The 25,048-nt window shown below is 40.6% G+C and overlaps 1 protein-coding gene across 1 annotated transcript in view; it reads right to left on the minus strand.

Annotated features, from left to right (window-relative positions):
- The window catches only part of SLC24A4 (solute carrier family 24 member 4), a 446,930-nt gene that overhangs the window by 243,442 nt on the left and 178,440 nt on the right, over positions 1-25,048 (minus strand). Inside the window, exon 3 of the mRNA XM_053697542.1 lies at positions 8,565-8,641. Coding sequence (XP_053553517.1) covers positions 8,565-8,641 — 77 coding nt within the window. The remainder of the gene's footprint in view (positions 1-8,564; positions 8,642-25,048) is intronic.

Raw genomic sequence — 25,048 nt, forward strand, 5'->3', positions numbered from 1 at the left:
CCTAACGCTGGTTTTTACCGCCCTCTGGTATTTGGAGCCAGTCATTAAAGGGTCTAACGCTCACTTTCCAGTCGCGACTTTTCCATACCGCAGATCCCCTTACGTCAATTGCGTATCCTATCTTTTCAATGGGATCTTTCTAACGCCGGTATTTAGAGTCGTGGCTGAAGTGAGCGTTAGAAATCTAACGACAAAACTCCAGCCGCAGAAAAAAAAACAGTAGTTAAAAGCTTTCTGGGCTAACGTCGGTTTATAAAGCTCTTAACTACTGTGCTCTAAAGTACACTAACACCCATAAACTACCTATGTACCCCTAAACCGAGGTCCCCCCACATCGCCACCACTCTATTAAAAATTTTTAACCCCTAATCTGCCGTCCGCACGCCGCCGCAAGGTACGTTATACTTATGTACCCCTAATCTGCTGCCCCTAACACCGCCGACCCCTATATTATATTTATTAACCCCTAATCTGCCCCCCTCAACGTCGCCTCCACCTGCCTACAATTATTAACCCCTAATCTGCCGACCGGACCGCGCCGCTATTATAATAAAGTTACTAACCCCAAATCCGCCTCACTCCCGCCTCAATAACCCTATAATAAATAGTATTAACCCCTAATCTGCCCTCCCTAACATCGCCGACACCTAACTTCAAACATTAACCCCTAATCTGCCGACCGGAGCTCACCGCTATTCTAATAAATTTTTTAACCAGTAAAGCTAAGTCTAACCCTAACCCTAACACCCCCCTAAGTTAAATATAATTTAAATCTAACGAAATAAATTAACTATTATTAAATAAATTATTCCTATTTAAAGCTAAATACTTACCTGTAAAATAAACCCTAATATAGCTACCCTGATCGGAACAGCCAATAGAATGCGAGCTCAATCTGATTGGCTGATTGAATCTGCCAATCGGATTGAACTTGATTCTGATTGGCTGATTCTATCAGCCAATCAGAATTTTCCTACCTTAATTCCGATTGGCTGATAGAATCCTATCAGCCAATCGGAATTCGAGGGACGCCATCTTGGATGACGTCCCTTAAAGGAACCGTCATTCGTCGGGAAGTCGTCGGAAGAAGAAGATGGGTCCGCGGTGGAGGTCTTCAAGATGGAGCCGGTCGTCATCGGATGAAGATAGAAGATGCCGCTTGGATCAAGATGGTTGCCGGTCCGGATCGCCTCTTCTTCCCGGATAGGATGAAGTCTTTTGAGCCTCTTCTGGACCTCTTCAGCCGCCGGATTATGGATCGCCAGCCCCCGCTTGGGCTTGGATGAAGATTTCGGAGCCTGGAATGATCGGTGATACCTGGCATCGTGAAGACAAGGTAGGAAGATCTTCAGGGGCTTAGTGTTAGGTTTATTTAAGGGGGGTTTGGGTTAGATTAGGGGTATGTGGGTGGTGGGTTGTAATGTTGGGGGGGGGTATTGTATGTTTTTTTTTACAGGCAAAAGAGCTGAATTCTTTGGGGCATGCCCCGCAAAGGGCCCTTTTAAGGGCTGGTAAGGTAAAAGAGCTTTGAACTTTTGTAATTTAGTATTTTAACTAGGTAGCTATTAAATAGTTCTTAACTATTTAATAGCTATTGTACCTGGTTAAAATAAATACAAAGTTGCCTGTAAAATAAATATTAATCCTAAAATAGCTACAATATAATTATAATTTATATTGTAGCTATATTAGGGTTTATTTTACAGGTAAGTATTTAGATTTAAATAGGAATAATTTATTTAATAAGAGTTAATTTATTTTGTTAGATAAAAATTATATTTAACTTAGGGGGGTGTTAGTGTTAGGGTTAGACTTAGCTTTAGGGGTTAATACATTTATTATAGTAGCGGTGAGCTCCGATCGGCAGATTAGGGGTTAATTATTGTAGGTAGCTGGCGGCGACATTGTGGGGGGTAGATTAGGGGTTAATAAATATAATATAGGGGTCGGCGGTGTTAGGGGCAGCAGATTAGGGGTACATAGGGATAATGTAGGTAGCGGCGGTATACGGAGCGGCAGATTAGGGGTTAAAAAAAATATGCAGGTGTCAGCGATAGCGGGGGCGGCAGATTAGGGGTTAATAAGTGTAAGGTTAGGGGTGTTTAGACTCGGGGTACATGTTAGAGTGTTAGGTGCAGACGTAGGAAGTGTTTCCCCATAGAAAACAATGGGACTGCGTTAGGAGCTGAACGCTGCTTTTTTGCAGGTGTTAGTTTTTTTTTTTAGCTCAAACTGCCCCATTGTTTTCTAGGGGGATATCGTGCACGAGCACGTTTTTGAAGCTGGCCGCGTCCGTAAGCACCGCTGGTATCTAGAGTTGCAGTGGCGCTAAATTATGCTCTACGCTCCCTTTTTGGAGCCTAACGCACTGAAAACCCAGCCATTCTGTGAACTCTAAATACCAGCGGTATTTAAAAGGTGCGGGAGAAAAAAAGAGCGCATAGCTAACGCACCCCTTTGGCCGCCAAACTCTAAATCTAGCCGTTAGTGTTTTTTATTTTTTGTAACTTAGTTGTTATTTTTTTGTAACTTAGTAATTTTTAATTGTAGATTTAAATAATTTGAGTAGGGTTAGGTTTTTAAATATGTAATATAGTTAATTTAATCTTTAGTTTAATGTAATTATAGTATAATAGTTAGGGTGTTAATTAATAGTTTAATATAGTTTATTTTAATTCTACAGGTAAGTTTAAATTTTTTATAAGATAGGGATGAGGTAATTATAATGTAAAATTAGCGGGTTGTTAGGTTTAGGGGTTAATAGCTTAATTTAGTTTATTGCGATGTGGGGGGCTGGCGGTTTAGTTAGTGGTAGTGATGTTAGGGGTTAATAATTTTATTACAGTTGCGGTGGGGTCCAGGAGCGGCGGGATAGGGGTTAATATATTTATTTAGTTGCGGTGGGCTCCGGGAGCGGCGGGATAGGGGTTAATAACATTATGTAGCCTCGGGGCTTATGTTAGGGTGTTAGGTGTAAACATTACTTGTTTTCTACCATAGAAATCAATGGGATATCTAGCAGCATTGAACATAAGCTTTCGCTGCTTTCAGACTCCCATTGATTCCTATGGCATCCGCCGGCTCCAGGGTGGCGGATTGAAAACCAGGTACTCTGGGCCGGAATAGTGGCGAGCGTACCTGTTAGAAATTTGATAACTTGCAAAAGTTGTCATATAGTGCGGAAATTTGTATTCGGAACATCTGTAATGACGCAATCATCGATCTGTGTCAGATTGAGACCAGCGGATCATATGTTACGTCACAAATTTCAACTTTTGCCGGTCTGTAGGCTTTGATAAAAAGGTCGAATCAAGCTTGTCACAATTACGCTGCGGAATTCCATCGTATTTGCAGTTGGCGGCTTGATAAATATCCCTCAAGAGGTGGACCAAGAAAAATGTCCGATAGAACTACTTGCAGGCTGTAGCAGAACCATTTGAAAAAAAGAAATCACTGTCAACTGTTAAAGGGACAGTCTTCTTGATTTTTTGTTATTGTTTAAAATGATGCCTTTAATATTCATTCCCCAACTTTGCATAACCAACACTGTTACTGTATATTAATATATTTTATAACTTTTAATAAGTTTGCCTGTTTTTAAACCGCTGCAGGTTGCCTCTAATCTCAGTGCTTTTTATTAGCTTTTTAAATCTTGAACAACAGCCAGACAGTTCTAGTTTGTGTGTGCCATATAGATAGCATTGTGCTCACTCCTGTTGAGAATCATAATAGTTATATAAGAATCTGCACTGATTGGCTAAAATGCAAGATTGTAAAAATCACTGAGTTAAGGCACTCTGCAGGGGCTTAGATACAGCTAATCATAAAGATAAAAAGTATATTAATATAACAGTGTTATTTTTTTTAAAATAAGAATTTTCAAGCAGACTGTCCCTTTAAGCATGGGGATGGATCTATTATTGTTTTGGGATTGTGTGATACCCAGTGGCAGGAAATATTGTAGATAGAGGAAATAACAAATTCTGGAAGCTTATGTCTCAAAGTCAGTGAAGAAAATGAAGCTGAAAAGATGTTGGATGTATTCCAACAAGGCAATGGTCCAAAGCACACAAAAAATCAACTATTAACTCCTTCAAGAAATAAAGGTTTTAAATCAGCTTTTTACAGTCTCCAGGTTTGGATATTATTGTAAATCTCTGGACTCATCTAAAACATGAGGTGCATGTGAGAAAACCTAAATATATTTCTGAACTAAAAATATTCTGAAAGTAAGAGTGGGGAAATATTCCTAAAGCAAGAATAGAAAGACCATTAGCGGGTACAAATATGACTAAGGGCTCGATGATCTAAACCTTTCCACCGAAGGTGAGATGATCTAAAACTATCTGTCAGAGCTACAAAATGAATGGCGGGATGATCAAAAAGCTCATATTACATTGTTAGCTGTGGCCTATCTCTCTAAGGGGTGTAACCATGGCCGGATTTGCAGCCCAGGTAGCTGTGGGCACCAAAATCTGAAGCGCCTCCCTCTTGCTGTTGTGCCCGCGACTGCTGCAAGCATTCCGCATGCGTGGGGGAAGCTGGATGGCGTGCATGCACAATACTCGCAGCAACCTTAACAAAGATGGTCACCTGCTGACCAGTATTTATAATAGGCAGAGACAGGAGCCCCTCTATGGAGGGCGCCTGTAGGCACATGCCTAGTCTGCCTTTTTATAAATCCGGCCCATGGTGTACTTTACATTTCTGTATGCAATTGCAAGATACATACATACAGAATAGTACTCAATAAAATAATTTTACAAAAGTGCACTGAATTTGCACCCCTTTGTAGGGGTTAAACATATGAAGTTCCATGGGGAGTAGAGCAAAAATGGCATTCTCTAGTAAATTAAAGAACGGCATTTTTTCAATACATTGAGGCCTATTTATCAAAGGTCTTGCGGATCTGCTCCAACAGTGCGGATCAGTTCCGCAAGACCTCGCTGAATGCAGAAAGCAATACGCTCTCTGTATTTAGCATTGCACCATCAGCTCACAAGTCTGAAGACTCGCCAGACACACGTACCCACAAGCTCCATTCAGAGCTTGATAAATGGGCCTCATTGTCTCTTTCAATATTCCACAGCAGACAAGTCTTTAATAGTAAAAATACTTATAATAAGCTACATCTTGATAAAGAATTGTTCTGGGCTCACCAAAATTGCATTTTTTTTATACTATGAATCCCTCTCCCCCCCCCCCCAAAAAAAAATCCCCAAATCTACTTTAATTTTGTTAAGTATGCAATACCTCCTTCACCATCTGTCAGAAGAAGATTTAATTGCTTGTTCTATAACCATACAAAATCATGCAAATCTATCCATCTTCATTTTTAATTATTTTAGAAAAAAAAGCAGCTACTTTCAGGCTTCTATTGTTCAGAAATCTCATGAGTACAAAATCATTACAGATAATTTATTAATTTCAAAATTCTGAACATAATGTCACGGAAACCAACAAGATTGTGTTCTGTATAATGAGTACATGCTTTGTTATTTCTTTAATCTTAATCTTTAATCTTCCAATACATTTTCTAAAAAAAATAAAAATAAAAACAAAGCATTGCTTTATCATAGAAATATTAATTTGGAAATTGAAAAGAGTTAACAAAAAATATTCTGGCCCTCCTACATACTGCACAGTGATTAGTTGATGAGTGCAGAAGATCAGTAATGTATAATTATTTAAAACAAATATTTTATGCAAATTTTCTGCATTGCAGTTATACAAGTATAAATGTAATTCTTAAAATACTACTACCTGTCAACCATATACAATTCGATAAAATGTATTAACAAAAAAAATACTATCAATGGACATATAAAATAACTGCATACCCCCCAACTGTTCCGATTTTTGCCGGACAGTCCCAGTTTTAGGGGTCTGTTCCGCTGTCCCGGGTTGCTTGCCATCTGTCCTGCATTGCCCATGCATTTAAAAAAAAAGTATTAGGCCCATACTCAGAAGCAGCTGGCTTTTCTCTCCCAGGGTTAGATAGATACCTGTTAGATTCCTTGTGGAAAATGAATAGTGTGTGGGTTAAGCAGAAGTAAGAAGGCTGTATACCCTCTGACCTCAGGTAATGGTGACCTCTAACCTCTGGTAGTGATGACGTCTAACCCCTGGTGATAATACTAGCATGATTTCAGTTTTATACGATGAGCAATGCTAACACAAGGGTAACGAACAGTGGCAGCCTCAGACTGACAGCTAATGTGCTTGCCAACCCCAGGACCCCATACAATGAATTACAAATACCCATATATGCTGTAGTGTGTGTGTGTGTCTGTATCTATAGGTGTGTGTATCTGCATGTATAAGTGTATGCTATGTAGTGTGTGTGTGTATTTGCATGTATAAGTGTATGCTGTGTAGTGTGTATGTATCTGCATGTATAAGTGTATGCTGTGTAGTGTGTATGTATCTGCATGTATAAGTGTATGCTGTGTAGTGTGTATGTATCTGCATGTATAAGTGTATGATGTGTAGTGTGTGTGTATCTGCATGTATAAGTGTATGCTATGTAGTGTGTGTGTGTATCTGCATGTATAAGTGTATGCTATGTAGTGTGTGTGTGTATCTGCATGTATAAGTGTATGCTGTGTAGTGTGTATGTATCTGCATGTATAAGTGTATGATGTGTAGTGTGTGTGTATATGCATGTATGTCTAAGCTATGTAGTGTGTGTGTGTATCTGCATGTATAAGTGTAAGCTATGTAGTGTGTGTGTATCTGCATGTATAAGTGTATGCTGTTTAGTGTGTGTGTATCTATATGTATAGGTGTAAGCTACGTAGTGTATGTGTGTGTATCTGCATGTATAAGTGTATGCTATGTAGTGTATGTGTGTATCTGCATGTATAAGTGTAAACTATGTAGTGTGTGTGTGTATCTGCATGTATACGTGTAAGCTATGTAGTGTGTGTATCTGCATGTATAAGTGTAAGCTATGTAGTGTGTGTATCTCTATGTATAAGTGTATGCTGTGTAGTGTGTGTGTATCTGCATGTATTAGTGTAAGCTATGTAGTGTGGGTGTGTATCTGCATGTATAAGTGTAGCTATGTAGTGTGTGTGTATCTGCATGTATAAGTGTAAGCTATGTAGTGTGGGTGTGTATCTGCATGTAAAAGTGTAAGCTATGTAGTGTGTGTGTATCTGCATGTATAAGTGTAAGCTATGTAGTGTGTGTGTATCTGCATGTATAAGTGTTAGCTATGCAGTGTGTGTGTGTGTATCTGCATGTATAAGTGTAAGCTATGTAATGTGTGTGTATCTGCATGTATAAGTGTAAGCTATGTAATGTGTGTGTATCTGCATGTATAAGTGTAAGCTATGAAATGTGTATGTGTATCTGCATGTATAAGTGTATACTATGTATTGTGTGTATCTGCAGGTATAATTGTATTCTATGTAGTGTGTGGGTATATCTGCATGTATAAGTGTATGCAATGTAGTGTGTGTGGGTACCTGTATGTGTAAGTGTATGCTATGTAGTGTGTGTTTCTGTGTATTTGAGTGTGTGTACATGCATATGTGTAGCTTGTGCTACTGTGCATTTTTTGCTGACTTTAAAGGCCAGAATCTAGAATATTAATGGGGAATGCAGAGAGCAGTTTTAAAGAATCTATTATTAAATGTCCAATTAAGATAAAAATATTTAGCACTGTCTCTGCAAAGGATAATTAAACATAGAGCTCACATAGCTATACCAGTGGTTTGAGCTTATGTTTGATTTGCTGCCTAAAAGTATTAAAAGATGAGGCTTTATTTAGAGTTTTATTTATATTAATTTGGTTTCATGATTTTTTTAAGCCCCAACCCTACTCCTGTCCACCACATATCACACTTTTTCTGCGGGGGGGGTTGTCCCTCTTTTGAATTTTGAAATGTTGGGAGGTATGCAACTGTGATAAAAAAATAAATAAATTAAAGGGACATGATACCCAAAAGTTGAAGCACATGAAAGTGATGCTGCATAGCTGTAAAAAGCGGACTAGAAAATATCACCTGAACATCTCTATGTAAAAAAAGAATGATATTTTATCTCTAATTTCCTAAGTATTCACACCCACTGCAAAGAGACTTTATGCAGCCAGTCAGGGTGCTTGTCCCAGGACTTGCTAGTGAGTGTGCATCTGGCAAGTGCAGGCACAGTCATGTCATTTTCCTATTCAGTTTAAGTTCTATGAAATCTCACGAGATTTCAGTGAAAACTCATGAGATTACTGCAAAGGCAAAGCATTACCTCAGCACTGCTGAAGCAGATTGGCTATTTTTTTTCCAACTTGCAGCTGGACAGCAGCTGAAGTATAACTGTTTACACAGCACTTACTGTGAGCTGAAGAAAATTTGAGGTCAAATATCTTCCTTTTTTACATAGAGATGCTCAGGTGATATTTTCTTGTCATCTTTTTCCAGCTATGCTGCATCACTTTCAAGTGATTTAGCATATGAGTATTATGTCCCTTTAACTTATTTTTGTTATATTGACAATCTAAGATAATAGTTTATATTCTCAACCATCAAAGTTATATGAAGTAATAAAAAAAAGTGGCTTACACAGAAAATATGAAGCAGAATTGCTCCCTGTTGACGTTCTTTAATGTTGAATAAATCATCTGGAAACTCATTAATTGCTGAAAAGAAAAAAAAAAAACATATTTGGTTATATTGTTTAATACATGCAAAGTTTAATTCACCATTCTTTTTTCTCTCTAGTGCTTGCAGCTCACTTTAAAAGCTTTCTCTTTCTTTAATCCATTAAGGGGATATGAAACCCAGAAAAGTACTTTTGTAATTCAAGCAGACCATACCCCCTTTTTTTTGTTAAGCTTCCAATTTACTTCTCTTATCAAATTCACTTTGTTCCCATGGCATACTTCATGAAGAGAAACCTGCGTAGGTCTCTGGAGCACTACATGACAGGAAATAGTGCTGCTATCTAGTGCTCATACTAATTTATAACGTTACAAAACTGCTGCAATATAGGGCTCCAGACATGATCATGCACTTGAGTTTACATTACTGCTTTTCAACAAAAGATTTCAAGAGAACAAATAAATAGACATGTGCATGGCGAAAAAATTCGGTTCGGATCGATTCGGAATTTTTCGAAGTTCGGTTCGGATCGATTCGAATTCGGAAAATTCTGAATCGATTCGTTTCGGATTCGTTTCGGATTCATTCGGATTCGAAGAAATTCGGTTCGATTCGGTTCGTAAATTCGGCATTTCGGTAAGTGTTAGGTGGGATTAGACTAGTATTATACTGTATATTAGGTGTTAACCTAACATACTGTACAATACTAGTGTAATCCCAATGGCCATCCGAATTTACGAATCGATTCGATTCGATTCGGAAAATTCGGCAGAATTTTAATTCGGAAATTCGGTTCGATCCGAATCGCCGAATTTGCCGAATTTTCCGAAACGAAACGAATCGCACATGTCTAAAAGAAAATTGATAACTGAAGTAAATTAGAAAATTGTTTAAAACTGTATGCTGTATGCGATTGGGTTAAAGGACCATTACACTTGACATTTTAACAACACATAAAATGTTTCACAATTGTAAGTGCAACATTATTGCAATATACATTCATTATTTATTTTGCTGCCTTTTGTTGTAAAATACATCTAAAATTTGAGCTTCTTTTGCTTTCTCCCAGGGAGGTTTGGGTTAATATTTTTAGGCAATTTATGCAAGCTTTTGTTTACTTCACCCTCCCCACTAATATTCTTTCCCGTCACGTTTGTAAAGGGTGAATTGTCAGTATTGCATCAACAATCATGATAGGAGAATCATTCTTTGCAATAGTAACTGAATCAGTGCTAAACCACCTTAACGGATGAAAGAAGGGCAGGCCAGTCTCTCTCAACTGCATATGTGCAAACAGACGGCTAGATTACGAGTTGTGCGTTAAGGTAAAAAAAAAGCAGTGTTATCAGGTCCTAACGCTGCTTTTTTACGCTCGCTGGTATTACGAGTCTTGTAAAGGCTTTTTTCAATGGGACTTGCATAGCGCCGGTATTACGAGTTTGTCCTGGGAGGCAAAAAAGTGAGCAGTACACCCTCTACCGCCAAGATTCCTAACGCATTTTAAAGTAAGTAGTTATGAGTTTTATGCTACAAAGCTGTAGCATAAAACTCATAACTAAAGTGCTAAAAAGTACACTAACACCCATAAACTACCTATTAACCCCTAAACCGAGGCCCTCCCGCATCGCAAACACTAAAATAAAATGATTAACCCCTCCAGACGCTCCGGACATCGCCGCCATTAGAATAAACATATTAACCCCTGAACTGCCGCACTCCCGCCTCGCAAACAATAGTTAAATATTATTAACATAGCATGGCATGTTCCGTTGCCATAATACATCGTGTGTGGCATGCGCGAAAGTGGACATGGAAGATCATTTTAGATCCACTGTGACGGGACAGGTTTTTAAAAAATTCTCTTGCCTTAATTGCAGATCTACATATGTGATCTATCTAATAACATGCACCGTCTGTGAAAAAAAGTACGTGGGCTTAACGACAAGAGAGATAAGGTCCCGAATTAGGGAGCATCTCTCAACTATTAAAAAAAGGAACAGCTAGCACCCCACTGGTGCAACACTTTGCGCAAAGACACAACAAAAGCTCTGATTCTCTAAGCTGGACATGTTTTGAGAAAATTACACTTCCAGAAAGAGGGGGTGATCGTGAAGCTCTCCTGGGTAAAAGAGAGGTTTTCTGGATTTTTAAATTAAAAACCAGATACCCAGGAGGGCTTAACTCAGACTACGATCTGATAAATTTTTGGCAGTGAACTAGTTGACAACTGCCTAAGAGGGATAGTACTTTTTTGACATTCACAAAATAATAAAAAAAAAATATTTGAAAAGAGCACTAAATACAGTGCTTCAATTATTGTCTAATTAGTAACTCAGTGCTGAGAAATTCCACCCATGTATAGGGCTTCATGCACTAAATATTTCACATTTATGATAGGTTTCCCTTGAGGGTTGGTTCCTTATATTAATTTTTAAATCCAATTTCAGATTGCATTTCTATAGTCTAGAGTCTAGACTATCTGATCATAACAAATTTTGAAGATTTTGGTAATTTAGCACTAAACAACAATACTCCAGGTTCTGGCAGAGTCAAAATAAATCCTAGGCTACACTTTTTTATGTAGGGGAACAATGAACTTGTCCATTTGTCAACTAAATTTGTGACATTACATTTTACTCTTTAGTAAAGGTTAGATGAGTCTAGTCCTTTTAAAAAAGAAACGAGTATATTAATATGGTTTATGATTGGTGCCCAAAATATACATGCTATTATGCTAGGTGTAATGACACCCACATTTCGTCTAGGTACAGGCTAGACTTGCCCCTAAATAAACAAATACATTAATAAGGTTTATGAATGAAGCCTAAAGTATACTTGCTATTTCGTAAGGAGCAATAGAACAAAGTGGTTCAATATGCATATGCACAGATACTTTATCAATAATATTGCACTTATTCAATTATATAAGTTTTGTTTCTTTTGTGTTCCTTGCAAATGGTTTCTTTTGCGGGCAGTTTTTAGTATCAAGATACAGTTAACAGTGGAATGTGGTATCAATTAAGTAATTATCAGATAACCAATTAGAAGCAGCATACTTCCTTTAAAAAGCTGAGACTCAGGATTAGAGGCTAGCAGCTACGACTACGGCAACAGCCGAAACGCGTCAGCTAGCACTTGCCACTGCCTATGGCCTGTGTGACAGGCATGTTATTTTATCTTCTGAAGAAATAGAGAAATTGAATTTTTCCGAATTGTTTCCTGGCTGGTGCTCCTTTTTTCCGAATTGATGCTTTGTGATTCTGACCACCCAAGTGCAGCACAACCAGAGGACATCCCCATCTTCAGCTCCGTGAGTTCACGAGCTTACAGTTTCACGGAGTCACCGAGGATGACATTCGCCCAATCCTGTAGCAAGCTGTGGAGAGGACCAATGAACGGAAGAGTTTGGAAAGAACTTCCGGTTCACCACTGAGGTCAAGCAAGCTCCACACACGCCAAGCTGAAGTCAGATGGATCGGTGTCATTAGCGGCAGAGGGGTAAGCTTGGGATACCGGCAAGAGGAATCGTTGCTAGGGCACTCTGCAATGAGGTACAGCAAACCCAGTTAGCCCGGCACCTCACACCGCAGACTCGCACCAAAGGACTGAGGGTAAGCAATTAACGCTCTCATAACCTGAATATGAATAGAGGTCTACAATATATACACTGATCTCTATATGACTATATCGTCTCAGTCTGCTCAGGAACGCTAATATTATATAGACACAGGAACTTTCTTGTTGTGCATTTAAATATTATTAACCCCTAATCTGCCAGCCCTAACATCGCCGCCACCTACATTATACCTATTAACCCCTAATCTGCTGCCCCCAACATTGCCCCCACCTACCTACATTTATAAACCCCTGATCTGCCGCCCCCAACGTCGCCGTCACTATTCTAAATTTATTAACCCTTTAAACCTAAGTCTAACCCTAACACCCCCTAACTTAAATATAATTTAAATAAATCTAAATAAAATCAATATCATTAACTAAATTATTCCTATTTAAAACTAAATACTTACCTATAAAATAAACCGTAAGCTAGCTACAATATAACTAATGGTTACATTGTAGTTAGCTTAGGGTTTATTTTTATTTTACAGGCAACTTTGTATTTATTTTAACTAGGTAGAATAGTTACTAAATAGTTATTAACTATTTAATAACTACCTAGCTAAAATAAATACAAATTTACCAGTAAAATAAAACCTAACCTAAGTTACACTAACACTACACTACAATTAAATAACTTACCTAAATGAAATACAATTAAATAAATCAAATACAATTATCTAAATTACAAAAAAACACACTAAATTACAGAAAATAAAAAACAAATGACAAGATCTTTAAACTAAGTAAACCTAATCTAATAGCCCTATCAAAATAAAAAAAGTCCACCCAAAATAAAAAAAAACCTAGCCTAACCTAAACTACCAATAGCCCTTAAATGGGCGTTTGGCGGGGCATTGCCCCGAAGAAATCAGTTCTTTTACCTGTAAAAAAATACACACAACCCCCCTAATAGTAAAACCCCCCACCCACACAACCAACCCCCCAAATAAAACCCTAACTAAAAAAAACTAAGCTCCCCATTGCCCTGAAAAGGGCATTTGGATGGGCATTGCCCTTTAAAGGGCATTTAGCTCTATTGCTGCCCAAAGCCCTAACCCCCTGAAGATCCACTTACCGGGAAAAGTCTTCATCTAAGCGGCAAGATGTCCTCAATGAAGCCGGCAGAAGTGGTCCTCCAGATGGGCAGAAGTGGTCCTCCAGACAGGCAGAAGTCTTCATCCAGATGGCATCTTCTATCTTCATCCTTCTGACACGGAGCGGGTCCATCTTCAAGACATCCAGCACGGAGCATCCTCTTCCAACAACGACTACCCGACGAATGAAGGTACCTTTAAGTGACGTCATCCATGGGGTCCCTTAGATTCTGATTGGCTGATAGAATTCTATCAGCCAATCGGAATTAAGGTTGAAAAAATCCTATTGGCAGATGCAATCAGCCAATAGGATTGAAGTTCAATCCAATTAGCTGATCTAATCAGCCAATAGGATTGAGCTTGTATTCTATTGGCTGATGAGAACAGCCAATAGAATGTGAGCTCAATCCTATTGGCTGATTGGATCAGCCAATAGGATTGAACTTCAATCCTATTGGCTGATTGCATCTGCCAATAGGATTTTTTCAACCTTAATTCCGATTGGCTGATAGAATTCTATCAGCAAATCAGAATCTAAGGGACCCCATCTTGGATGACGTCACTTAAAGGTACCTTCATTCGTTGGGTAATCGTCATTGGAAGAGGATGCTCCGTGCTGGATGTCTTGAAGATGGACCCGCTCTGCGTCAGAAGGATGAAGATAGAAGATGCCGTCTTGATGAAGACTTCTGCCCGTCTGGAGGACCACTTCTGCCCGTCTGGAGGACCACTTCTGCCGGCTTCATTGAGGACATCTTGTCGCTTGGATGAAGACTTCTCCTGTTAAATGGATCTTCAGGGGGTTAGTGTTAGGATTTTTAAGGGTGTATTGGGTGGGTTTTATTTTAGGTTTAGGGCTTTGGGCAGCAATAGAACTAAATGCCCTTTTAAGGACAATGCCCATCCAAATGCCCTTTTCAGGGCAATGGGGAGCTTAGAGTTTTTAGTTAGGGGTTTATTTGGGGGGTTGGTTGTGTGGGTGGGGGGTTTTACTGTTAGGGGGGTTGTGTGTATTTTTTTCACAGGTAAAAAAACTGATTTCTTGGGGGCAATGCCCCGCAAAAGGCCCTTTTAAGGGCTATTGGTAGTTTAGGCTAGGCTAGGTTTTTTTTTTATTTTGAGTGGCCTTTTTTTATTTTGATAGGGCTATTAGATTAGGTGTAATTAGTTTAAAGATCTTGTAATTTGTTATTTATTTTCTGTAATTAAGTGGATTTTTTTGTAATTTAGATAATTGTATTTGATTTATTTTTTTTATTTTTTTATTTATTGAGGTATAGAAGAAAACAATACTGTGACCACAAACATAGACCCCCAACCTGTGGGGGTAATTTGCAAAAATATACATTACTATGCATACACCAAATATCACAACAGGAATTTAAGGCCTAGATAATAGCATACATTTCACGAACTATAGATAGTAAAACTAATAGCCAAAGGTAGTTTCTAGTAATGAATTATTGTCTAAGTGGTTAACGAACCTATAAATTAACCTCAGATTTTTTAGTTCTTAATATATAGGACCTCTTTTAGGTCTTCACATCTATACTTTTCAATATAAAGTAAAAGAAAATTTTAGTATTAATTACTATTGTTATGCACATAAAACTAGCAAGACTAGCGTTATATAATGCTTAAATGAGAAAATTACTATTCGCTACATCGTACCTGTCCTATGATAGATAGAGGGAAAATTCAAGGGAATCTGCGTTCCTAGGTTTACTAAGTAAACATATACTAAGGTGGGAGCCTTGGGAGGAATCAAAGCCAGCCGAATTATAATGTATAACTAGGTTGGTGGGACTATGAGGGTAGATCACACACACCTAGACTAGGGAAAATGGCTAATTACACACCAAATATAAACAGTCGAGGGCTATCGTTGTTATTTTACATAAATATAAACACACCCCATTAATTTTGAGAGGATAACGCTTATACCAAAAGGAGGAGAAAGCATTACAAAATGTCTCAGACACACAGTTTCATTACTAAGTATGATATAGCATGTTGAGCTACCGCCTCCCGGGAGATTTGGACTCACGACTGCGCCACTTCGGCCACCAGCGGCGCAGCCCCATAATAAAAAAAACATAAGGGTCTTCTCTCCCAGAAGGTATAACCCAATAGCCTCTACTGATCTCCGCACGCAAAAACAATGCATACAGGAAGACCAGCAGGGCACACTCTAGAAGAGAACTATCTTACAGCTAGAGACACGAAATAGCAGACTTGGAGAAATATTGAATCATATCACAGAACTAACAGCGATTTGTTAGAATACCCAGTCCCCTCCAGTATACATGGGTTATCTATATGAACTAGCAATATACAAAAACCTAACACAAGTACTGTGTCAAACAAATAGTACAAGGAAAAACAGGAGGTAGCTTTAAAACTGTAAAACACTTGAAAAAGAAAGTAACTGTATTTGGGGAAGTAGGTCACAGAAACATGATTGGAAAAAAAGTATGGCTTTAAGGGAAAAGTTGCACATAAATGGAGACCCCAAACTTTTAAACATGAGCCCACATTTAGTCTCTGTCTATCCCAAACCAACTAAGCATATCGCTTTATAGTGCAGTCTTACGGCTCCTAGGAGATCCCCAGAGGTCACATCTACCATGGTTACCTCCCTGCGATAGGGCATAATATCCAGCAGTTGCCAAAATATATAGTCCTTCCGTCACAGAGGCCGTATAGGATCAGCATACCCAGAAAGCTCTAGATGCACCCCATCCTCTAAGATCTGCATCTCTGAGTTTTGGCTATGGGGTTTAGCAGAATCATTACCTCTTGCTCGGGTACTTGCGTCTTGCAGCTCACTGATGCAGAGTGAGGTATATGGAGACGAAGGTAGATGCTGTTGGTGTCTGACAGATACCGGGTCCTCCTGCCGGGAAGATAACTGCTGGAGAAAAGGTAGCTCACCGTTAGTGGAAACCATAGTCAAGGAGTTAGCTAAGACCCCTTCATCTCGCTTCCAGGCCGGCTCATCGCGGCTATTCCGGCATAAGGAGGGCATTACGTTGTCATACAAATTGTCCTCCTGGAGGTCGCAGTGCTTCCCTTTGATCAGTCCATCTATGACAGTCTGCGATTTCTGGTCAAACACCTCCCTCAGTGCCAGTCTTAGCTGCGTAAAGTGTTCTTCTAGTATACTCAGAATTTCTGTATCCCACGAGGTAGTCGCCATCTTAACTGACTCTAGTATCACGATCTTCAGATAGCTTGTCTTGCCAGAGTGTTAAAACAAACACCAAAAGTCCTTGCTGGTTCTCAAACTTGAACGTAAAGTAGCTGATAATAATGTGGCTCGCTTCTGGGAAGATTTGGGCTATAAAAAAAGATAATTGATCCCTTTTTAGAATATTTGGTGCTGGAGTTCTAAAGGGATGCGACCATCCACCTCGGCTGTTGCCTGTGAAATAAAAATAAACCCTAAGCTAGCTACAATGTAACTATTAGTTATATTGTAGCTAGCTTAGGGTTTATTTTATAGGTAAGTATTTAGTTTTAAATAGGAATAATTTAGTTAATGATAGTAATTTTATTTAGATTTATTTAAATTATATTTAAGTTAGGGGGGGTTAGGATTAGACTTAGGTTTAGGGGTTAATAAATTTAGAATAGTAGTGGCAGCGACATTGGGGCAGCAGATTAGGGGTTAATAAATGTAGGTAGGTTCTGGCGACATTGGGGAGGGAGATTAGGGGTTAATAAATATAATGTAGGTGTCAGCGATGTTGGGGGCAGCAGATTAGGGGTAAATTAGTATAATGTAGGTGGCGGCGATGTCCGGAGCAGCAGATTAGGGGTTAATAAATATAATGTAGGTGTCTGCGATGTCGGGCGGCAGATTAGGGGTTAATAAGTGTAAGATTAGGGGTGTTTAGACTTGGGTTTCATGTTAGGGTGTTCGGTGTAAACATAAAATGTGTTTCCCAATAGGAATCAATGGGGCTGCGTTACTGAGCTTTACTCTGCTTTTTTGCAGGTGTTAGACTTTTTCTCAGCCGGCTCTCCCCATTGATGTCTATGGGGAAATCATGCACGAGTACGTATAACCAGCTCACCGCTCACTTAAGCAGCGCTGGTATTGGAGTGCAGTGTGGAGCGCAATTTTGCTCTACGCTCACTACTTGCCTGTTAACGCCGGGTTGATAAAAAGCAGTAATACCAGCGCTGCAGGTAAGTGAGCGGTGAGAAAAAACTGCAAGTTAGCACCGCACAGCTCATAACACAAAACTCGTAATCTAGCCGAGAGTCTGTGCTACGTCTCAATATTAGTTTGTGATTGTTAGCAAGGGTTTTTTTGTTCTGGGGGACAGGGAAATCAGTGATATGATCAAACATAAAACAATATGCTCATTTGACAAAATAAAGCTGCAGTTTTCATTGTAAAATTATTCTCAGATTTCAAGGTTCAAAATCATGTAGTTTACTATTTGTGTTTAGTGGTCCCTTATATATGCCTGTTAGTGAAGCTATGAATCTTTACTCTGGCACTGCCATCTTGGAGCTCAAGTGCTGCACAGTGTGACAGAAGTGTTGAACATTCACAGATCGGTGTCAGTGACCTTGTTCAGTTTAGTGTACACAATACAGAACAAGACCTTACATTTTTACAGCAGCTCTGTTGATCTATCTTATTCCTGAGGGCTTTTTTTATCTAATAATTGTTATGAAACTTTTAAAGTGTTTTAAAAACCTGCAAAAAATGTAAAGCTTCCACTCTCTAATGAGTAAGTTAAACCAAGGTGTATGGTACAACTGTGAAAAAGCCATCAACATCACAATTATGATAAGTTAATTTGCACATTTTTTTTTACAAACAGGGTCGGAATTAATTATAAGGCAAAGTAGGCATGTGTCTACAGGCACCCTTCATAGAGGGGTGCCTTCTTCTACCTATTATAAAACGACATTATCTAAGATGGCTGGCACAAGTGAAATAACAGCACTGCACATGCTCAATTCTTGAGGCGGCCTTAAAGATGGCCACCACATAAGTGCAGTGCTGTTATTGTGAGCTACAAGATGGCGGCACCCTGTATACGATGTAGAGCTTTACCACCCGGCACTTTTAAAGTGCAAGAGTAAAGTTTTGAAGAGTGCTGCAGACATAAGAGGAAAAACTTAATGACCACTCTATTTTAGTTGTACTTAGCAGTTTAATGTCCAGCACATATTTCTCTCTGAATACCAATACAAAGCAACAGTGGCTTTAAAGTAATTGGTTTCTGAAAACCCCATAATATTAAACGTCTAGATTCATAAATACTTGTGAAGTTGTGGTTGTAAAGGGAGGGGTCATTTTCAAAATGAATTAGGCATGACTTCATCTATATTTCCTATAGATTCATTATTTACATAAATGTTTTAAGTGTAAAATATTTGCATGTCTGTTTTTTTATGGAAAAGTAGTATCAATGGAAAGAATGGAAGGTGTCTCAAAGAACGTGCTGACTGTGAATGTCACACACACTGTCAGAGTGCCAGGAATCAGACTGAGACGAGAAGTGCAAAAATAATCACACCTTTATTAATAGCAAAAAATAATAAAAAGTCCACAAGTCAAATAACAAGCCAGGAATCAAAACCAAAGCTGGTAGTCAGCAGAGCCGAGTCAGGAGCCAAAGCGAATAGTCAGACGAGCAGGAATCAGGAACAAGGACAACAGCAGAGTCAGGAACAAGCCAGGGATCAGGAACCAGGAGGGACGTCAGACAGCCAGGTAATACACAGGAGCTCTCACAAACAGGTCTGAGACAATGCAAGGGCAAAGCATACTGAACAGAGGCCCTTTAAATAATAAGTGATGACATCACAATTCTGAGACTGCATCCTGTCTCACACGGATGATGCACACCAGTCTGGCCATAAAAGGAAGTGCAGGAAATGAGTCAGCAAGAGAGGTGAGTAAAATGGCTGCCAGCAGCACATGGCAAGCAAAGTAGGGAAAAAACCCTGACAGTACCCTCCCCTCAACGACCCCTCCCCCGCGGGAGGACAAAAGGCTTATTGGGGAAACGACATGGAAGGCACGGAGGAGGGCAGGAGCATGAACATCAGAGGAGGGAACCCATGAACGCTCCTCCAGACCGTAGCCCCTCCAGTGAACCAAATAATGTATGCGGCCCCTGGACATATGAGAGTCAATAATGCTGATGACCTCATATTCCTCATGGTTGTCAACAAAGATAGGACGGGGACGAGGCAACACAGTGGTAAACCGATTACAAACCAATGGTTTCAAGAGGGAGACATGAAAAACATTGGAGATGCGCATTGCAGGAGGAAGGTCAAGAGCATAGGTCACAGGATTGACCCGTCGGAATATTCGAAAAGGAACAACATAATGGGGAGCCAGTTTATTGGAAGGCACACAAAGGTTCAAGTTGCGGAAGGACAGCCAAACTCTCCACCTGGTAGGAAGGCACGGGCAGACGCCTACGATCAGCCTGGAACTTTTGGCACTGCATAGAACAATGAAGACAATCCTGAATCTGCACCCATATGGAACAGAGTTGCCGGAGATGCTCCTCCAAAGTCAGAATACCCTGAGACATGAATAAGGATGGTTGAAACCCATAAGAGGAAAAACTTAATCAAAATGAGTAGCCATGAACGGGGATAACTTGGAGAAAGCATTAATAGCACTATTACAAGCAAACTATGCCCAAGGTAACAGTTCACAGGAACTGTTCCAGAGCTTGATTAGACCATTCTGCAGCCCCATTGGATTGAGGGTGATATGCTGAGGAGAAGGAAAGCTGGATCTCCATTTGAGCACAAAAGGAATGCCAAAATCTGGATACAAACTGTCTACCCCGGTCCGACACTATCTCCTTGGGTAACCCATGTAAACGGAAGATCTCCCGGGCAAAAATTGAAGCAAGCTCCTGAGCGGTAGGCAACTTCTTCAAAGGAATGCAATGTGACATTTTAGAAAAACTGTCAACCACCATAAGGATAACAGTATTGCCATTGGAAACAGGGAGCATGACAATGAAGTCCATGGAAAGATGTGTCCAAGGATGCTCACCATTAGCAATAGGTTGAAGAAGACCCACAGAAAAACATTGAGGAGTCTTATTCTGTGCACAAACTGAGCAGGAGGCAACATACGCAGCAACATCAGAACGAAGACCTGGCCACCAGAATTGTCGAGTGACAGACCAAATCATTTAATTCTTGCCTGGGTGACCTGTGGCTTTAGGATAGAGGTAAGTGTGCAAAAGTTTGGTTCGAAGATTCTCAGGAACAAAAACTTACCACTAGGTTTCTCAGGAGAAGTCAAATTAGTACGTATGGTAGCCAAAATATGGTCAGGTGGTATAACTGGAGTAGGTACAGACTCCTCCTTAGACAGAGGCAAAAATTGTTGAGAGAAGACATCAGCCCTAACATTCTTACTACCTGGCAGGTAGGAGACCACATAATTAAACCAAGACAAAAATAGCGCCCATCTGGCCTGTCGGGGTGACAAAGTTTTGCTTCAGATAGATAAGTTCAATTCTTGTGGTCAGTAAGAATGAGCACTGGCACGCTAGTACCCTCGAGAAGATGCCTCCATTCACTGAGTGCCAAAATTGTGGCCAGTAATTCCCTGTCACCAATTTCATAATTGCACTCCACTGGAGACATTTTCTTAGAGAAGAAACAACACGGATGCAAGGAATCGTCAGGCGTAGGATGTTGAGACAAGAGGGCACCTACTCCAGTCTCAGACGCATCGACCTCATGAACGAAAGGCAGGACAGGGTTAGGATGAGCCAGAACTGGAGCGGCAGCAAAGGCAGTCTTAAGACTATCAAAGGCCTTAATGGCAGTAGGTGAAAAATGGAGTGGATCATTCTCTTTACAGGTCATGTCTGTGATAGGTTTGACCAAGGAAGAAAAGTTTTTAATAAACTTTCTATAGTTATTGGCGAACCCCAAAAAACATTGAATAGACCGAAGAACAACTGGGCGAGGCCACTGCAGAACTGCAGATAACTTGTCAGGATCCATGAAGAACCCTGCAATGGAGATAACATAACGTAGGAAGGTTACTTGAGTCTGATGGAACTCAAATTTCTCGAGTTTACAAAACAGGCCATTCTCACATAGTCTCTGAAGAACCCGTGTAACATCAGAACGATGAGCCTCAAGTGTGGGTGAGTGTATGAGGGTGTCGTCTAAGTACACCACAACACACTGTTGCAACATATCTCATAGGACATCATTAATAAATTCCTGGAAAACAGCAGGAGCATTACATAGGCCAAAGGGCATTACAAGATACTCATAATGCCCGAACCTGGTGTTAAATGCTGTTTTCCATTCGTGGCCCTCCTTGATCCTAACGAGATTGTACGCTCCTCACAAATCAAGTTTAGTAAAGACCGTAGCTCCCTTGAGGCAGTCAAAGAGTTCCGTAATGAGTGGAATAGGGTAAGCATTCTTAATAGTAAGACGATTAAGACCCGTAAAATAGATGCATGGTCTTAACTTGCTACCCTTTTTCTTCACAAAGAAGAAGCCAGCCCCTGCAGGAGAGCAGGATTTGCGAATGATCCCCCGCGACAGAGCATCGGCAACATACTCCTACATAGCACAATTATCCGCAACAGACAGAGTGTAAACCCAGCTCCGAGGAGGAATGGCTCCGGGTTGCAGGTTTATGGCACAATCGTAAGACCGGTGAGAAGGCAACGTACCGGCACACACCTTGTCAAAAATGTCTAGGAACTCTCGGTACTCCTCTGGCAATTGAAATATCAAAGAAATGCACAAGACTTTAACTGGTTTCCAAAGACAAGTGAAAATACATTGCGGAGACCACGACAAAATTTCAGACCTGCGCCTGTCGAGACTGGGATTGTGCTTTTGGAGCCAGGGATAACCCAGAACAACCGGAAAATGTGGAGAGTTTATCACCTGGAAATGGAGGGTTTCAAAATGGAGAGCCCCAACAACCATGGATAACGGAGCAGTTTCGTGAGTAACGAGTGCGGGCTGAAGGGGCCTGCCATCAATGGCCTCAATAGCAAGCGGAAGGGACCGAGGAAAAACAGGAATGGAGTGCTTTGATACAAAAGCACTGTCAATGAAATAGCCCGCAGCACCGGAGTCAACAAGAACCTGGGTGACTATGGAGGAATCCACCCAGGAAAGGACAACCGTAACCAAAGGTTTCTCCTTTAGCGTTTCCGGGGATGAGGATAAACCACCCAAGGTCTACCCCCAAAAGGACCTTAGGTGTGAGCGTTTCCCGGCTGTGTAGGACAAGACTTCAAAAGGTGGCCCTGTAACCCACAATAGAGGCAGAGCCCCTCCCTCCTCCTAAAGGCCCTCTCCGCCACGGAGAGACGCGTGAATCCCAACTGCATCGGCTCAGCAGTACCTGGTGACTCAGGACCAGGAGGCATGGGAGGAGAGGGAGGCATGGGTGGGAATGGAACAGGAGGCTTCTGCAAGCGCTCCTTGAAAGAGGGCCTCTCACTTAGTCTGATATCAATTAGGATCAAAAAGACACCAATGCCTCAAGATCTTCTGGTAAATCTCTGGCAGCAACTTCGTCTTTAATCGCATCAGAGAGCCCATGAAAGAAGGCGGCAGCAAGGGCTTCATTGTTCCAACCTACCTCTGCGGCAAGTGTACAGAACTCAATGGCATACTGAGCAACAGATCTTGTACCTTGCTGAATGGACATGAGTCGTTTAGCAGCAGAGGAGGAGCGAGCCGGAACATCAAATACCCTTCGAAAGCAGGCCACAAATTCAGGGTAATTTGAAATCACAGCTTTATTAGTCTCCCACAAGGGGTTAGCCCAGGCAAGAGCTGTGTCATAGAGTAACGAGATGAGAAATCCCACCTTAGCTCTGTCAGAGGGAAATGCCTGAGGTAACATCTCAAATTAAATGCCCACCTGCTTCAAAAACCCTCTGCACTGAATAGGATCGCCTCCATATCGCTGAGGTAGAGGTGCAGAACCGGACATGCTCCTGGTAGGACTAGGTGCAGCAGCGGAAACAGGAGCAGCCATAATTTGTAGGACACTTTGGTCTAAATGTGCAGTGCGAGTCAGCAGGGTTTGCAGGGCTAGTGCAAATTGATCCAAGCGGTGATCCTTTTCATCCATCCTGGAAATGATGGCAGGTAAAGGTAGATTATTAGCACCATCAGGATTCATGGCCCTTGCTTAATGTCAGGGTGCTAGGAATCAGACTGAGACAAGAAGTGCAAAAATAATCACACCTTTATTATTAGCAAAAATTAATAAAAAGTCCACAAGTCAAATAACAAGCCAGGATTCAAAACCCGAGCTGGTAGTCAGATGAGCCGAGTCAGGAGCCAAAGCGAATAATCAGACGAGCCGAGTCAGGAGCCAAAGCGAGTAGTCAGATGAGCCGGAATCAGGAACAAGGAGAACAGCAGAGTCAGGAACAAGCCAGGGATCAGGAACCAGGAGGGACGTCAGACAGCCAGGTAATACACAGGAGCTCTCACAAACAGGTCTGAGACAATGCAAGGGCAAAGCATACTGAACAGAGGCCCTTTAAATAATAAGTGAAGACATCACAATTCTGAGACTGCATCCTGTCTCACACGGATGATGTACACCAGTCTGGCCATAAAAGGAAGTGCAGGAAATGAGCAGCATCACACAGTATGCACCAGAGTCAGCAAGAGAGGTGAGTAAAATGGCTGCCAGCAGCACATGGCAAACAAATCAGGGAAAAAACCCTGACACACATATACAGTATATATATATATATATATATATATATATAAAGGAATAGAGAAATGACAAGCGCACAGGGGGTGCACCTAGTGCAATAAATGACAAACTGGGTGACTTCAAAATAAAAAGATGTACAGCACACTCACGTGATTCCACCTCAAACGTATGAGGTATGGTAAAGACACTTGTAATATAGTTGTAGATGCTCCTCCTCCGGGAAATCTCCTGCCTGGATCAGACTGCTCCTTGGGACACACTCAGACTGCAGGCGAGTACACCTCCATGTGTATAGCGAGTCAGAAGTCCTTAATCTTTATTAAAAGAGGGGCAGGGCCAGGGACTACTATATACAAAGGAGTTTATTCAGACATGTATTTATAAACTAGTGTCAGTAAAAAGTTCACAAAGTAGGAGATCACAAACGACCATAAAATATAAAACCACATAAAAATGTCAGAAATATATAAAACCAAAAAATGTTCACATAAACTTGCTAACAGCACGAGTCTGATCAACAGCTGCTGCAGAAGATGAACCACATGCAGCTGATCAGTTATTTTGCCGTTTTGCAAGCAGAGAATGAATGCTGAATGGCGGGGGGCGGAGCCTGACTAGTTTCGTAGTGCTATTGGCTACTTCTTCCTCTGATATATCTAAAGATATAGGACTTCTGACTAGCTGTACAAGTGGAGGTGTACTCGCCTACAGTCTGAGTGTGTCCCAAGGAGCAGTCTGATCCAGGCAGGTTATTTCCCAGAGGAGGAGCATCTTCTACTATATTACAAGTGTCTTTACCATACCTCATATGTTTGAGGTGGAATCACGTGAGTGTGCTGTACATCTTTTTATTTTAAAGTCACCCAGTTTGTCGTTTAGGTGCACCCCCCGTGCACTTGTCTTTTCTCTATTCCTTAGAATACCTGGGAGGATCCTCTACTGAAGAGGTGAATCTTTTTTTTGCTTGGACTGAGCTGCACTTCTTGGAGATTGTTTGG

Source organism: Bombina bombina, chromosome 1 (genome assembly GCF_027579735.1).
Source record: "Bombina bombina isolate aBomBom1 chromosome 1, aBomBom1.pri, whole genome shotgun sequence".
Taxonomy (NCBI): domain Eukaryota; kingdom Metazoa; phylum Chordata; class Amphibia; order Anura; family Bombinatoridae; genus Bombina; species Bombina bombina.